The sequence below is a fragment of the Carassius carassius genome, unplaced genomic scaffold (genome assembly GCF_963082965.1).
Source record: "Carassius carassius unplaced genomic scaffold, fCarCar2.1 SCAFFOLD_75, whole genome shotgun sequence".
NCBI classification, from domain to species: Eukaryota; Metazoa; Chordata; class Actinopteri; order Cypriniformes; family Cyprinidae; genus Carassius; species Carassius carassius.
In genome coordinates, this window is record NW_026775017.1 from 99,806 (window position 1) to 117,500 (window position 17,695).

Consider the following 17,695-nt stretch of genomic DNA (forward strand, 5'->3'; position numbering starts at 1 on the left):
ATGACGGTCACTCAGGGCGGGTCTAAGGTAAGACAAGTCCAGTCTGTGCTGAAACGCTGCTGTCAATCAAACAATCGTAGGAGGGGCCTCCGACCGTGTGACGTCACACGGTCAGACGGCTCGATTTGAGAAAGGGGAAAACATTTAAAGAGATTACAGAAAAACCACTTGGTGGATTTTTATCATTATAGGGTGGTTGTGTACACACACTGCCAACACACATTTCAGTTCAAACTACTTGTAAAAGTGCATGTAGCATTTGCTAAAGAAAAACTAAATAACTGACTGTAAATTGGATTTCGGATTTTACTCCAAGATACTTTTTTGTAGGTATCTGTTTTACGTGTAATGAATTTGAAACTTTGCTCAAGGCGCACTTCCTTGAAAGAGTATAGGTGGCCCATAAGTCATTTTGCCAAGTTTCATGAGTTTTGAGCAAGTTAAGGCCCTGGTTCGTTATCGTTCTTGGTGTGAAGAGACGTTTGGAGGAAATTAAACCGGAAACAGTGTGTGAGTCAATGCATGTTTATTTGTCAACAGAATCTCACAGAGGAAGTAACATTACAAATCAAAGCCATGAAGAGGAAGTGAAGCAGAGTGATGAGAGATGCCACGTCCACCCATAATCCCACGGGACAGTCTTTAGGAGGCATGAACGTGACTTCAGTGTGAGTGTGTGTGTGTGTGTGTGTGTGAGAGAGAGTGTGAGTGTCTGTTTACGGGGCCATCCAGAAGGGCATGGTCTGCGTCTGTGTTTTGGGCCGTGAGGGCGGTGATGGCGGGCAGCGGTATGTCCATCCTGCTCCTGCTGCAGAGGGTCTGTGATCGTCCTCCTCGTCGGAGGAGTCTGCGGTGTACGCCACGAGCCCCGTCCGCACACGCTTCACCTGCGGCTCTGAGGAGACACCAGAAACACACACAAACAACACGCCACAGCAGCACACAGTTAATCAAACACAGGAGTGCGATGGATGACAGCCGCACGTCATCAGGGGCGTCCAATCAGGAGGCGGCGTCCAGGAACCAGGCCCCACCCATCCGACAGGATTCGGACACATGAAAGAGAGGAAAAAACACAGAGAGAGAGAGAGAGAGAACATAGAACACAAGAGAGACGGCCGTTAGTGTGGCAGCCACACACCTGATGACATCACTGCTCGGGGGAGGAGCTTCATTCAACACATCTGACCAATGAGGGGCGGAGAAGCTGAAGCGTGTCATTTCCTGAGGAAGCGAGACGCTTCAGCTTTACCTGTAGCTAGCATACAGTCCTCCACCGCCGCAGCCTCACATCTGCATGCAGAAAGCCGTCAGTGTGAGCGATCATTAACGAGCTGCGAGAGCGGCTGTCTTACCCAGGATGCTCGGCGCTGGCGTCTTCTCTTCTGCATTCTGAGCTCTCGGACCGCTGACTGGAGCTGGAGTACACGGAGGAGGCATGAGTCTGCTGCTGCACACACACACACAGAGACACACACACACACACACACACACACACACACACACACGCAGACACACACACGTTAGTTTATCTGGAGCTCACTCAAGTTCATATTGCTTCAAAGCTGCTGCACAGATCATCACGATGTTAATGTATATTATCTCTTAATATCCTTCTAGTGGCATGCATCAGATCAGCTGGAAGATCATATCGTTTGATTTTGTGCTGATTTAAAAACACACTCTGTGAAGTATGGTCATTATCACTATATATATATATATAAAAAAAAAGACATTTTGGGTCAATATTGCTTGCCCCTAAAATAACCTAGCATCACCAAAAAAGAAAAAAATGTTGTATGGTTAATATTAATATAATTGTGTGCAAACTAGGGTTTAACAAAAGGTAAATCAGCCCCCACACAAGGGGACATTTTCTCCGATCCGTCCCTCAACCTAAAATGAGTTTGACACACCTGTTCTAGAGTGTGTGTGTGTGTGTGTGTGTGTCTAACCTGTCTCTCTCTCTCACAGGCCCTGAAGCAGCAGCAGACGGGGGTCCTGACGCCTCAGAGCTGCCCACAGAGATGCCTGCACCTAAATTAGTCATATGAATGGGTCCATGCTATGAGCAGAAAAACACAACAGCATTAACACACACCTTCACTTACATACACACAACAGTGACTCATCTCTGTCACACACACACACACACACACACACACACACACAAATCAAATCACTCTTGCACAGAAGAGGAAAATCACATTTACAGTCGAACACATGAGCAGTTCCCATCATTCACTGCATGAACCCTAGTGAGCTGCTCTGTGCTAACAGCAGACCAATTCAACTTTAAATGAAAAAAGAAAATAAGAGCGTAAATCAAGCATGTCAATGATTAGGCACACAAACACGGATCATGTGTGTGCTGTTTTACTGCTCTCAGATCAGAACACGTGATGCTGACTCACTAGGGTTTGAGCTTTATCTGCTGTCATTCAGTACAAATAAACTGCAAACAAACACTTTCAGGAACTCATGACCCCAGAGATCAGAGGTCACTTCATTACAGGCTCCGCCCACAAACTGCTGTCACCATGACAACAGGCAGCTGACCTCCCGCACCTGCAGAAACACAGTAAAGGCAGATGTGACGAGTGTAGCGTCCGGCGCGTGCCAGAGCTCACCTGGTATCCCAGCAGGCCACTGTCCGTCTCGTCCGGCACATCCTCTGTGAAGCGGCGCTTCTGCGGCGGGATGGGCGGAGCCACTGGTTTGGGCGGAGCCAGTGCAGCAGGAGGGAACGGAGCAGGAGGAAGAGTCTGGAGACAGAGACAGACGCTTGAGGAGATGGATGATTGACAGACGGTGAACAGATGTGTGTGATAGCATTACCTGTGCAGGGACGCTCGCGGGGGTCATGGGATACTGTGCGGTCGGGGGGGGGGCGGGCACCGGAGCCACAGGATACTGAGGAGGGACGGGCTGCGGCGGCGGGATGGGAACGGGGTAGGAGGGCTGGAAGCCTGCAGGGGGGTAATACGGAGGCTGCGGAGGGATCCCGTTAACGACAGGAGGCTGAACGAAACCTGTGTAGACACACACACACACACAACCATCAGAACAAACATGAGAACACACACACTTCCATTCACATGACCTCTTATGAAAACACTGTGTGTGTGTGAGTGTGTGAGTGAGTGTTAGATTGAGTGTCTGTCTCTGTCTGTGTGTGTGTGTGTGTGTGTGTCTTACCCTGAGTGGGCATCACACTGCTCATCTGATTCAGGAATCGAGAATACTCAGCATGAACCTGCCAGAGAACACACACACACACACACACACACACACACACAGAACACAGAGAGACACACACACACACACACACACACACACACACACACACATCAGATTCAGTGACACTGCTAACTCAAACTACTCAAAAATAAATGTAATAAATACTATAATAAGAGAGAGAGAGAGAGAGAGAGAGAGATGGACGTACGGTCTGAAGCAGGTTCTCACACAGGGTTTTAGCAGCAGCAAGTCCTTCTGGCTTTGGGTGACTGGAGGAACAGAGAAACTGGTGAGCACTGGTGAACGAGTGTGTGTGTGTGTGTGTGTGAGAGAGAGATCCGCACACACACCTGATGTAGATGTACATGGGCTCGAAGGCCTCTCGTCCAGACGCAGGCTCCAGGCAGCCGGACCCTCGGCCCCGCAGGAAGACTTTGGCCCCGGCTTCTGCCTGAATGTGCTGCAGGTACGAGCAGCCGGGCCCCTCGACACGCTCCTTCACACAGAAGCCCTGCACGGCCTGATCCAGACCCACAAACAGCTTGTCCTGCACGTAATGCATCTGACACACACACACGGTTAGTTAGGATGGAGTGAAGATGAGACACAGGTGTGTGTGTGTGTACTCACTCCTCCTGGATAGTGTGGTTTGTGAGCAGCGGAGGGGATTGTGGGTACAGGAGCGGGTCCAGGCTGCTGGTAAACGGTGACCGTGGCTCCGCTGTAGCTGGAGTTAGTGGCAGCCTTCACTACACCGTGAGTAATGATCTCCTTGATCCGGTTAACAGCCTCTATACACACACACACACACACACACACACACACACTGCGATGTCAAACACACACAGAGAATCCTCAGAATGTAGAGAAGTGTTGGTCACATCACTCACTGTCCACTAAGTGTCTGGTTTGTCCCTGGACGTGCAGATAGAGCGGACGGTCACTGTGGAAACATCAGTGTAGAGCTCAGAAACACTGATCACGAGCGAATCAACAGAAACAGAGGAGTGTGATGAGGACAGACCTGGGCAGTGCTTTGCTCTTCTCCTCCGCGGTCAGGAAGCGTCCTCTGGTGGACACCGCAGCGCCGCTCACTCTGCTGATCTGTGCAGAACACCATCATCACCTCACACATCAGGACAGAACACACACACACACACACACGGGACTGACCTCGTCTTGAGTCTGTCCGCGGGTCAGCAGATTCCGACAGGTGAGAGGAACGTCGTTAATCTCCACCTCGGCCACCACCAGATCATCTTTCACCTTATTACCAGCAACACCTGCCACCTACACACACACACACACACACACACGTCCTGTGTGTAATTATTCATGCACACGTCCTCCTCATATTCACACACTACATGTTAGTCTAAAAAAAATTTAAATCAGAAATGTTGTCTTGCCAACTAAAACTGGAATAAAAATACCTCAAAACTATGTGACACAAATATTAAAAGCATGGCATTAAAATTCGAAATCATAAATTGAAATAAATGAAAACAGAAAAATAAAAGCCAATTCAAAATTATGTGTGAGTGAGTATGTGTGTGTGTGTGTGAGTGTATATGCGTGTGTATAAATGTGAGTGTATGTGTGTGTGTGAGAGAGAGTGTCTGTACGTGTGTGTGTGTGTGTGAGTATGTGTGTGTGTGTATATGCGTGTGTGTAAATGTGAGTATGTGTGTGTGTGAGAGAGAGTGTCTGTACGTGTGTGTGTCTGTACGTGTGTGTGTGTGTGTGTGAGAGTGTCTGTACGTGTGTGTGTGTGTGTGTGTGTGTGTGAGAGAGTGTCTGTACATGTGTGTGTGTGTGTGTGTGTGTGAGAGAGTGTACGTGTGTGTGTGTGTGAGAGTGTCTGTACGTGTGTGTGTGTGTGAGTGAGTATGTGTGTGTATATGCGTGTGTGTAAATGTGAGTATGTGTGTGTGTGAGAGAGAGTGTCTGTACGTGTGTGTGTGTGTGTGAGAGTGTCTGTACGTGTGTGTGTGTGTGAGTGAGTATGTGTGTGTATATGCGTGTGTGTAAATGTGAGTATGTGTGTGTGTGAGAGAGAGTGTCTGTACGTGTGTGTGTGTGTGAGTGAGTATGTGTGTGTATATGCGTGTGTGTAAATGTGAGTATGTGTGTGTGTGAGAGAGAGTGTCTGTACGTGTGTGTGTGTGTGTGAGAGTGTCTGTACGTGTGTGTGTGTGTGTGTGAGAGTGTCTGTACGTGTGTGTGTGTGTGTGTGTGTGAGAGAGTGTACGTGTGTGTGTGTGTGTGTGAGAGAGTGTACGTGTGTGTGTGTGTGTGTGTGTGAGAGAGTGTACGTGTGTGTGTGTGTGTGTGTGAGAGTGTCTGTACGTGTGTGTGTGTGTGTGTGTGTGTGTGTGTGTGTGAGAGTGTCTGTACATGTGTGTGTGTGTGTGTGTGTGAGAGAGTGTACGTGTGTGTGTGTGTGAGAGTGTCTGCACGTGTGTGTGTGTGTGTGTGTGTGAGAGAGTGTCTGTACGTGTGTGTGTGTGTGTGTGTGTGAGAGTGTCTGTACGTGTGTGTGTGTGTGTGTGAGAGTGTCTGCACGTGTGTGTGTGTGTGTGTGTGTGTGTGTGTGTGTGAGAGTGTCTGTACGTGTGTGTGTGTGTGTGTGTGTGTGAGAGAGTGTCTGTACGTGTGTGTGTGTGTGTGTGTGTGTGTGAGAGTGTCTGCACGTGTGTGTGTGTGTGTGTGTGTGTGTGAGAGAGTGTCTGTACGTGTGTGTGTGTGTGTGTGAGAGTGTCTGCACGTGTGTGTGTGTGTGAGAGTGTCTGTACGTGTGTGTGTGTGTGTGTGTGTGTGTGTGAGAGTGTCTGTACGTGTGTGTGTGTGTGTGTGTGTGTGAGAGTGTCTGTACGTGTGTGTGTGTGTGTGTGTGAGAGAGTGTCTGTACATGTGTGTGTGTGTGTGTGTGTGTGTGTGTGTGTGAGAGAGTGTCTGTACTTGTGTGTGTGTGTGAGAGTGTCTGTACGTGTGTGAGTGTGTGTGTGTGTGTGAGAGAGTGTCTGTACGTGTGTGAGTGTGTGTGTGTGTGTGTGTGTGTGTGTGAGAGTGTCTGTACGTGTGTGAGTGTGTGTGTGTGTCTCCAGCAGTGTATGAGATGTCAGACTGACTTTCTCAGCGGGAGCAGTGCTGCTGATCTGAGACGGTTTGAGTTTTCCTTTGGCCACCAGCATGGCGTTGATCTTGGCAGCGACGGCGGCAGCAGCGTCCAGAGCTCCGGTCGGAGCAGAGCCTCCATCATCTCCGGACACCGGACCGGCCTGATCCCATTTACTGCGCCGGCTGACACACACAGACACACACACACACATCAACCTTCATCATCAGTAGCTGCGTTTACATGGGCCCTACTAATCTGATGGTAATAGGACTACAACCACAATCAGAATAAAAAAGTCAATCGGAATGAATTGGCCAGATCCGAATAAAATTTCCATCGGATTGTAAGGGGTGGTTTATTGCTTTTGTGCGAGTTCATGTAAAAATTTGATCAGATTGAAAACCAAAACTGGAAAGTACTGCGCATGCGCAGTGACGTAGAAAAAGCGTAATAACGTATGACGCTCAGAACAAGCTGTTTTTCCTGGTGAATAAAGTGTCATGTCATTATAAATCTCCCCTTTCACTCAGCATCTGTGAAGTGGAACCCGACCACATCCCACAGGTCCTTGTTTGACTCTCATCAACAGACGACTAGTTTTGGGTGCGGGAAGGGGTACTTTTACACTTTGTTTTTTAAGTAACGTTAAGCAGCACAACAATTAATGTGTTGGTCGTCGCCTAATTAGGACCTGAAGTAGATCAATATCACGTGTGCTTTTTAAAACAGTATGCAACAGCAGCTGATCAGAAGCTTGTGACATATAAACGCGCATATCAACCCGATCACTTTATTCAGCGTTCATGTAAACACTACTTTCGGATTCATCAATTAGAATGAATACATTCCGATGGAAGCAAAAAGTGTCCATGTAACACACCTTGTGTTCTGCTCTATGGTGTGTGGAAAACAAGCCAAAATCAACACATTCACCGAGCTGTAAATCATCACTCAGAACCAAACAGATGGATCTCACTCTGTTTAACCTCTGAACTCCCAAAGCTCCTGATCAAGAGCGACATTCAGACTCACTGATTCATCAGTGAGTGAGTGAGTGAGTGAGTGTGTGTGTGTGTGTGTTAGAAGTGTGCACACACACATCGAAATGATGTTTATGGTCTGTGCTCGCAACTCAAGCCCACAACATCACGCTGTTACCATGGCAGCGGTACTGGTCCTCAGTGATTGGAGCAGACGCGGTTTCTATGAGGTGTGAGGATCTGATCTGGGATTAAATCGGTGTTTCCGGCTCTGTTCGGTTTGTTGTTGTTGTGTAACATTCGCCATTACCGGTGCGTCAGACCCGCCCCCCGCCGCGGAGCAGCACACACTTACCAGCCGCTGTGCGGGACACCCAACGACATCTGATGCGTGGCCTTTACGCTTCTGTTTGCGATGAACCGAATCCAATCGAACTGATCCGCTTTCGACGCTCGAGTAGACAGACTAGCCAACGGAAACACAGCGCTATGCGTCATTTCCGCTGCCGCCGCGCATGCGCAGTATCATAAACTCCCGCCACTTACGCAGGGGCGGAGCCAGCTGACGCGCACATACAAATATAATATTTGTTAAATAATTGTTTAATATATTTTAACACAATTACAAAACTATGATGACACCTCAAATACTAAAATAAATAAAATGTTTTTTTTTGCCTAATTATTGATGAGATTGATTGACAGCTGCGATGACGCACCTGTGTTCGTGTGTTTTTGCAGTCAGTCAGCCAATAATTTGCAGATGTGTATTAGAAATGTTTTGAGAAAAAAAAACCGTCCATGTGTGATTATTAATGTGTGATTATTAATGTGTAATGTGGACTCAGTCGGTGTCTAAAGCATTTATGGCCAGTCCTCCCTAAAGATGATACTTATCATATAAATATTAATTACTTTCTACATTTACTGTAGAATGATGAAAGAACATTAATATATACAGATAACATTTTAAATGAATATTAAGTATAACATATGTCATTTTCCTTCTGATACTCAGGTTTGTATCTAGTTTCTCCAGCAGGTGGAACTAAAATCAAAGATTGTTGACAGACTCGTGTTAAAACGGTTTATTAATGTGCGATTTGCTGTAGTGTGTCTTTAAGCAGCATGTATAGCAGGTTATTATGAAATATTAGGCTTTTGTTAATTGTTCTGACAATAATCATTTTAAATAACATTTGGCATACCATGGAGACGCTGTATAAATGATCTTCACATCTTCAATTCAGGAGAGAGAGTGAGTTTTACATGAAACTTTATTACCAGGGACCTTCAGATTAATATATATATATATATATATATATATATATATATATATATATATATATATATATATATAATCATTATTTATTATCATAAATGTATATATCATGAATATTATATATGCTCCAGAATTAATCCAGGAGTAAAACCGGGCAGCCGTCTGTCACGAATATTAATTAAAACACAATGACGTCACTTGATGAATATTAACATCATATCTTTATCACAGCAGGAGCACATGCAGCAGACACATATTTACCACAAAAGATTAAAATAACAATGAAAGGACCAGCAGGAGGCAGCACAATCTATTCATACATAAATCTTTGTTTATTTGCTCTTTATTTGTACAATATGAGAAATGATTTACCATCACTGAGAAAGATTTCACTCTATGAGCAGAACACAAATCCCTGATTAAAGGCTTTCACCAGGAGCCTCATCCCTTCACCCCAAACACAATCAAAACCAGTCATCACTTTGCTTCTGATATAAAACAACTCAGATTCAATCAATAAACAACTTATTTTAAGAGACAGATGTAAAGAAACTTTACCTAATAACAGGGCGTTCATATTTCCAAGCACAAATATATACAATAAATTAATATTCACCAAACATTTGCATAACCACTTAGTGCATGGCTCAAGATTTCCTGAGAATAGTTGCAAAAAGTAAAACAAACTAAGGCAGCTTGACCTTTTACATAAAAAATTATAATAATTCAAAACTTCTGCAAAGAACTTAATAATCAAGATGCAAAGACTTTTTGAATCAATCATAAGTGGAGACTAATATATCAAAACACAAAGATTCCGTTTTAGTGCAAATAAACCTCTTTGGGTAGTTTCCCTACTGTCAGCGGAACAGTAACAATCTCCAGACAAAAACCCCAGAATGCATCCCATAATCGATCGATATATAGATTATAGAGAGCTGTAATATTCTAGAGAAGGTCAAAGAGCCCAAAGCTCCTGCAGCGAACGAAAGCGGCTAAAGCTATAGTTATAAATGTCATCAATGACTTTTTTTTTTATTTTTTTTTTATATAATGCATTTTCTTTTCTTGAAAATATCTCATATGTATTTGCTTCAAAAAAAGGCAAGAGTCCTCCTCTTCGTTTCATTCTGTTCCGTGCTGGTCATCGGAGGGATTGTACTTTTATTCAGAAATTCATGTGCAAAACTTGCAAACTGAGGACGCCTGAATCTCAGTTCTCTACAGCACCTGAGCGTCTGCACACCTGCTGTGATGTTACCTGGGATAAACTGACCAGAGATCAGCTACCTGAGGACGTTACAATGAGAAAGGCAAACCCGATCCGAGACCAGGCTCAAGGAGTCGCTCCGAGGAGGAAGCTCCGGAAGAAAGAGAAGATGCAGAATTACCCAAGCGCCTCAACCAGTAAATTCACAATAAATATCAAACCAACAAATAAATAAATAGAATAGTATACAAAAGAACTCTCCATCCTGCCGTTTCCTCGTTAACGAGAATGAGCACGCAAGACACCTAGACCCCTTCTATAAACTCCTCAAAACTCAAAGACAGAAGAAACGTAAACGAAAGATTGAGATTCACGCTCTTCCTCCATCAGAGCGTTTAAACACCGCCCCGAAAGCCCTTTTAAATATGTGAGAACTGAGACCTGGTCCACTTCCTCTCAGACGACAGAGAGAGAGAGAAAAAAAAAGGCTACAGATATCTGAAGAATACATATAATTCATCTCAATTAACTAACCAATAATCTTTGGTATGAAAGTAAATTCTATCATTCGAAAAAAATTCCAAACTGGAAAAAAGGCTAAATTGAAGAGCAGCTACAGTAGATTCACCTTCATGATGCCGAGCGCCGCTGCAATGCTGGCCTGTAGGTGGCGATCTCTACCGCCGAGAGCAAGGCCACGCCCCTCCCTGCCTCCAGCTGCTTCATTTGCATTCTTAATTCATTCAGTTGTCCGTTTTTAAATCAGGTTTGTTCAAGCAATTTTGCATAGCGTGAACATCGTCGGCGCGGCACATTAACAAAACAAGACGGATCTCCGAAAACAGTTGATTTGGGTTCATACAGAAACCATGCACCACAGAAACAAAGCAGATCTAACAAACAAAACGATCGACTGGAGCTCCACCAGAAACTGAAGACAGTGCGACTACAGAACTGACACACACACACACACACACACACACACACACAGAGAGAGAGATGGGCGTGGTCACTCTTCCTCCTCCCCAGCAGCTTCCTGCTCCTCGTCTTCCTCCTCCCACGTTCTGTGTGTGACCGATGCGCTCCCGTGTGGAGATGAGCCTCCTTCGGCTTTATCCAGGGCTTGTCCCACCGGCCCTGCGACCGCCCGCCACAGCAGCTCGGGGAAGGGCATGCGGGCCCCCGTCAGCAGCGGGACACCTTGCATGGGGACGCCGTGGCCCTCGAGGAGCTGTGCGGCCGCTGCGACACTCATGTGATCCGGACGGAGGCCGAAGGATTCAGAGGGTGGGGATCCGCTGGGATCAGGCCCCGTCCCACGACGCCGGCGGTGCGTGCGGAGCTCCAGGCAGCTGTGGCCCTTCCTGTGACGCTGCAGATGGTCCTCGCGGGCGAAGGCCTTGTGACAGAGCGGACACTCGAAGGGCCGGTCCCCGCTGTGCAGCGAGAGATGGTTCTTCAGGTCGTAGGAGTGCAGGAAGCGTGCGGGGCAGCTGGGACACGGGTACGGACGCTCACCCGTGTGCTTCCGCATGTGGATCTTCAGCTTGTCGTTCCTGAGACGAGAAATGAGAGAGATTTACCGCAACGGTCTGACAGGTGCAAGCCTGAAACTGTGACTCATAACCGACTTTATTTATACCCACTAAAACTGAAGTGTGTTTTCATGTTACTCTGCATACTCTGCATTCAATAAAGCAATGGTTCACGACACACATTAACCCTAACCCACGAAGTCTTCAAACTTTTGTGAAGTGTTTTCATTTGAGATAAAATCCTTGACAGTGTTTCTAAAATAGGAAAGAAGAATCGAGAGATTGATTACGTGGGTGTATCCCCTGCATACTTGCATGTAGCTCAAACAGTTAAGAACGGATCAAATGTTGTGTAAGTTGCTTTGGATACGATTGTCAGTCAAATGCATAAAACCCTGGTAGATTGTGAACGTATCGTACCGTGTGAAGCGGACGCCGCAGGCCGAACACTGGAACGGTTTCTCTCCGGTGTGTGTTCTCATGTGCCGCGGAAGCTTTCCCGCCCCGTGGATGATCTTCTGACAGACGGGACACTGCTGTGGCGTCTGAGACTTCCTCTTCCTGCCGCTTCCAGCCGCTGCTCCGCCCCCTCCTCCATCCCCCTGTGATTGGCTGAGGTGGGGTGTGGCCAGCCCCTGCGCTCCGGACTCCTCCTCCTCTGAGGGCGTGTCTTCGGGTCTGTGTGGGATCGGGGTGAACTCTTGTGACCAGTGTGAGCCTCCGTTCACGAAGCGGCCCAGGTGTGAAGCAGGCGGCGGGTGTCCTTCTCGCCCTTGCGCCGGAAGCAGCCCGCACTCGGGTGTGTCTTCAGGACTCCTCCACACCAGCCTCACCGGAGACACAGCTCGGGTCACACAGCATCGGTCCTGCTTGCGGCGGGATGGCAGCGGCTCGGCCTCCTTCACGGGGTCCGTTTGATCGTCGCCCGTCTCGCCCAGGATGTCTCTGCAGGCGTCTGCCACACACTGGATCCCCAGCAGCTGCGCTCCCTTCAGGACCTCTCTCATGCCCGAGCTGCGGATGGTCAGCGTGGCAGTGTAGGCGAACTCCAGCAGCGCTGCCAGAGCATCAGGAGACACACAGTCCAGCTGGCAGACGCTGCAGCTGTCACCCACGCCCTCGCCTCCATCCTCGCCCTCCTCCGCCCCAAACAGACGGCGGAAGTACAGGCTGACCGCGGCCATGACGGAGCGGTGTGTGGGGTATCGTGTGCCGTGTGAGGTCAGCGTGAGGTCACAGAGCAGTCCGGTCCGCCGCTGGGCATTGAGACGGGACAGCAGCTCATTGCTGTGCTCTGGGAAGGGGATCCCGATTAAACCGTCCTCTCCTGGAGACATCGCCACCTGCAGGCAGATAGAAACACGTGTGAATACTGTCGGCACAGACCGCTACACATGGACCCTTTTCACATTTCAACATCAAAAACAGGACTGGGACAATAAACCAATGCATCGTGATTCATGGACTGATCTCAGATCTCTAATCTCAGATCTCAGATTTCTAATGGATCGATTTATTGTCCCAGCCCTAATCACAAGTAGACATAGTTGGGTAAACCTCTGTAGTGGTGAACGGAAACTATAATAAATCTAATTTTTGCGTTCCAATTTTCTCCAATAGCCAAAAAAGAGTTTGATGGTTGGTCAGATGAAAGCAAACACTAAATTAGAAATACCCACACAGCAGCGTTTACTCATTTTCTGAAATAAAAAGCCAAAAAAATATATATATACATATATACAGTACAGACCAAAAGTTTGGAGACATTACTATTTTTAATGTTTTTGAAAGAAGTTTCTTCTGCTCATCAAGCCTGCATTTATTAAAAACAGTAATATTGTGAAGTATTATTACAATTTAAAATAATTGTTTTTAAATTTATTATACTTTAAATGATCATTTATTTCTGTGATGCAAAGCTGAATTTTTAGGATCATTATCACATGATCCTTTAGAAATCATTCTAATATGATGATTCATTATCAAAGCTGGAAACAGTTCTGCTGCTTAATATTTCTTCAGAACATGTGATACTTTTTTAGGATACTTTGATGAATAACAAGTAAAAAAAAAAAAAAAAAGAGGCTATGTTTTTAAAATATAAATATTTTGTAATAACAATATACACTATTTGTCAGTAATTTGGGGTCAGTAATTTTTTTTCTTTCTTTTTTAAAATAAAATCAATACTTTTATTCAGCAAGGATGTGTTAAATTGATAAAAAGTGATAGTAAAGAAAATATATTATTAGAATTTTTTTTTTTTTTTTGAATAAATGCAGTTCTTTTTAACCTTTTATTGATCAAATATATGAGACAGCAGAACTGTTTCCAACACTCATAATAAATCAGAATATTAGAATGATTTGTAAAGGATCATGTGATCGACTGATGTTACATGTGACACTGAAGCTGGAGGAATGATGCTGAAAATTCAGCTTTGCATCACAGGAATAAATTATTTTTTTGAAAAATATTTAAATAGAAAACTATCATTTTAAGTTGTAATAATATTTCACAATATTACTGTTTTTTCTGTATTTTTGATCAAATAAATGCAGGCTTGATGAGCAGAAGAAACTTCTTTCAAAAACATTAAAAATAGTAATGTTTCCAAACTTTTGGTCTGTACTGTATATATATATATATATATATATATATATATATATAAAACTTTGCTAGATTTACAACGTTATTAACTGTAGAGAAACGTCATTCTGTGAAAAAGGTCGTCATATTAATAACAATATTAGCAATGATAACTAAAAAATGTTGTACTTTAATCTCAACATGTACGCTATCTGAAACAACCAGAAGTTAAACAGCTCAAACACTCCCCTCGTCTACCATTGGTTGGACAAACAGGTCACACTTGACTAAATGTCATGCTGAAATCACACCTGCATATATCAAAGCTAAAGAAGACAAATCCCAAAAACTGAATAGTTACTAATGGACTAGTCCTTCGACTAGTTAACCATCCCTAATCTGATGAAACATGTGTTGGAATTAATAATCACACACACACACACACACACACACACACACACACACACACACACACCTCTTGCTTTTTACTTCATGTGATGGAGGATTTTAATAAGGGCTTAAACGTCCCACAGGCCTCCTCCCAAACGCAAAACGCTAATTTAGGACACACCCAATCCAGCAAGCAGGATCAACGGATCAGAGAGACAGAGAGAGAGAGAACGAAAGAGAGATAGACATGCCCTCAATGTGCATTTGAGTGTGTACTGTGAATATTTTCATAAGCATTACTGACATTACTATACTTCTATTATTCCAGTAGAAGAGCTGAAGTAGTCACTGGACGAGACAAACTGCGTCAAACACACGTCTGTGTGCATGTGTGTGTCTGTGTGTGTATGCGTGCATGTACGAGTACTTGTGTGTGCGAGATGCATGTGTGTGTGTGTGCATGCATTCATGTGTGTGTGCTCTGGGTTGTGTGGGTGGGGTAAACACTATGGGACACAAAAGAACAGGGAGAAATTTTACTTTTATTTTCCACTTGAGATTTACATCAGAATCTGCTCAGAAAAGATTTTCCATAGAGAGACAGAGAGAGAGAGAGAGAGAGAGCGAGAGAGAGAGAGAGCGAGAGAGAGAGAGAGAGAGAGAGAGAGAGACAGAGAGAGCGAGAGAGAGAGAGAGCGAGAGAGAGAGAGAGCGAGAGAGAGAGAGAGAGACAGAGAGAGAGAGAGAGAGAGAGAGAGAGAGAGAGAGAGACAGAGAGAGAGAGAGAGAGAGCGAGAGAGAGAGAGAGAGAGAGAGAGAGAGACAGAGACAGAGAGAGAGAGAGAGAGAGAGAGAGAGAGAGAGAGAGAGAGAGAGAGAGAGAGAGAGAGAGCGAGAGAGCGAGAGAGCGAGAGAGCGAGAGAGAGAGAGAGCGAGAGAGAGAGAGAGAGAGAGAGTGAGAGAGAGCGAGAGAGCGAGAGAGCGAGAGAGAGAGAGAGAGAGAGAGAGAGAGCGAGAGAGAGAGAGAGAGCGACAGAGAGAGAGAGAGACAGAGAGAGAGAGAGAGAGAGAGCGAGAGAGAGAGAGAGAGAGAGAGAGAGAGAGAGAGAGACAGAGAGAGAGAGAGAGAGACAGAGCGAGAGAGAGAGAGAGAGAGACAGAGCGAGAGAGAGAGAGACGGGTGGAGAATAAGAGCACATGTAACAGTAATGGCACTATTTGTATCAGATCACAACACACACACACACACACACACACTTACACACATTCAAGAGTCACACTGATTGTAAACTACATCTTATGAACACTTCAAATGTTACATCACCGTCTGGCCATAGCTGTTCATTTGTTTTTCAAGCAGACCCCAAAGAGAAGCGGCGTTTCTAAACTGGTTATGTCTGCGTAACAAAACACTGAAAAACTCAAGTGTCTTCTAATGATTAAAACACACACAATATATTACGGTAAAATAATAAATGCATCTGAAGCATTAACTATGAACATTTTTACAGGCCCATCCCAGATTCACACACACATACACACACACACACACACACACACACACACACCTGAGCCCGGAACTTTCCACCTGTAGCCCGGCAACCTCTCCACTTCCCCTAACGACCGTCGGCTCCGTACAGCCCATAATACTGGCCACCCAAACCCTTGAGTGCTGCTTAACAACAATACACTCCAACACCTGATTAACCTGATCCAAAACACACACACACACACACACACACACACGGAACAAGATTTCCCTGGAACAGGTGTGGCGTCTTAAAGCTTCTAGTAATGTTACACAATTGAGACGGAGCAGATTAGTCACTAACGAAGCACAAGCTCATCTCAGTTGACTCGCACACACAAGACTTCCTCACAATCACATGTTTACTGGCCCCGGGCCCCGGATCCTACCGCTCGGCCCTTCATGGTGAAGCAGGGCGCCGTGGACAGGAGCTGCACCGCTGTCTGTGTCATAGCATCCGTCTCGTCTCTGAACAACAAGCTTCGGCTTCGACGCTCTCCGGTGGGGATCTCGACCGCTCTCTTCCTCTCGTTCTTCTTTCTATCTCTCCCTTCGTCTTCCTGTCTTGTGTAGAAGGTGTTTGACGCCTCCCCCCCGTCGCCCACGTGCCCCTCGCTCCCATCAGCTCGTTTCGAAACGCTCGCAAGTTTCCGAAAAAACAAAATCCCTCGCCCTCCGCTGCGTCCGGATCAACGACAGGAAGACGATCGTCTGACTGATTCCGGCCCGCGAGCAACACTGCGCCGTCACTGCAGCACTTTCCATCTAATGAAGCGTGTTTATTAATCACAGCCAATCACCAGCCGGCTTTGGGAAGGACAGATGGAGAAACTTTCCGAGCCATGCTAACTAGTGTTAACTAGGGTTAACTAGCAAAGGTGTGAACAAACTGCACAACACACACACACACAATGAGATTCACCAACACACAAAACATCTCAATAACCACGATACACAAATAAATTAAAACATTAGAACTAATTTAGATCCTAGAACAAATGAACGTGACACTCACCAAATACAGCTGCGTTTGACATTAAGAAACGAATAGATTTTACAGAAACTTGAGTGAACATCGAGCAGGACAGAAAGAAGAATTGAAATCTGCTTTTCAGAAGAACAAAAGAAGGAGCAGAAGCTGCAGGAGAGAAGAGCGTCACAGGAACTCGTTTCATCTCGCGTCTCAATCATTCTTTCTGGAGACAATCTCACTTCTACAGACACAGTTCTTTCTGAAAACGGCATGAAAGAGCTCAAGAGCTTTATGACTGACGTCTGCTGGATCACGTCCTCATCTTCAAACACACAGCTCTGAATCTGTTCTCAGTGGAAACTGGATCTGCTCCGGAGTTAAAGTCCAAATCTGCTAATTTAAACATCATCTGTTCTGAATTTACATTAGAACTGTAGTGAATTTAAACTGGATCTGCTCTGAATTGCATCTGTTTGTCCACAGTTTCCATAATAAACCCTACACACACAATGATCACAACTGTAAATATGAAACTTCAGATCAAACACACGATCTGGATCAGTTAAACAGTCTCTACATCTGGAAATATTCTCAGCCATGTTTTCTATGAAATCATTGCCACTGAAAGCCTTTCAACACCAACTCACCTCATTAACAGATCGTGTTAACAATTTGCTTTGTTATTTCTATATTTATTAAAAAAAACTACTACAGAAAGAACTTTTGCCATTCCAGCAAGAAACCATTTCTGACAGAAACTTTCCAGTTTACTTAGAAACACAGCAAGACGTCTTTAAACCTGGAAAATGTGTCGTATCTGATCAAACCAAGAAAGATGAAGCCGTAC

General features: G+C 45.4%; 2 protein-coding genes across 10 annotated transcripts in view; both read right to left on the reverse strand.

Annotated features, from left to right (window-relative positions):
* Positions 1–509: 509 nt before the first annotated feature.
* khdc4 (KH domain containing 4, pre-mRNA splicing factor) lies at positions 510–7,844 on the reverse strand. 5 transcript variants are annotated; one of them, XM_059546971.1, is made up of 14 exons: positions 7,697–7,844; positions 6,372–6,543; positions 4,414–4,530; positions 4,265–4,344; positions 4,131–4,183; positions 3,871–4,031; positions 3,591–3,802; positions 3,449–3,509; positions 3,199–3,256; positions 2,839–3,032; positions 2,631–2,765; positions 1,956–2,065; positions 1,356–1,450; positions 510–895 (listed from the first exon to the last, which is right to left on the reverse strand). In XM_059546971.1, exons 1-14 carry the CDS (start codon positions 7,837–7,839, stop codon positions 717–719), a joined length of 1,770 nt encoding a protein of 589 aa, XP_059402954.1. In that variant the 5' UTR covers positions 7,840–7,844; the 3' UTR covers positions 510–716. The 5 variants fall into 5 exon arrangements, 3 of the variants coding, with proteins under 3 accessions (XP_059402954.1, XP_059402957.1, XP_059402956.1); XR_009429420.1 differs by having other exon boundaries at positions 860–895; positions 1,956–2,037; XR_009429421.1 differs by having other exon boundaries at positions 881–895; positions 1,356–1,447; positions 1,956–2,037.
* A 1,092-nt stretch (positions 7,845–8,936) lies between these two features.
* Positions 8,937–17,695, reverse strand: part of zbtb7b (zinc finger and BTB domain containing 7B) — a 27,768-nt gene continuing 19,009 nt past the window's right edge. For 3 of the 5 annotated variants that reach the window (XM_059546966.1, XM_059546963.1, XM_059546965.1), the window contains exons 3-4: positions 11,789–12,711; positions 8,937–11,389 (exon numbers count right to left, since the gene is read on the reverse strand). In XM_059546966.1, the coding sequence (XP_059402949.1) occupies positions 10,843–11,389; positions 11,789–12,705 (1,464 nt within the window). In that variant the 5' untranslated portion in view covers positions 12,706–12,711 and the 3' untranslated portion in view covers positions 8,937–10,842. Of the gene's footprint in view, positions 11,390–11,788; positions 12,712–15,915; positions 16,236–16,264; positions 16,496–17,695 lie in introns of those variants that run through there. The other 2 variants (XM_059546962.1, XM_059546967.1) reach the window with 2 other exon arrangements.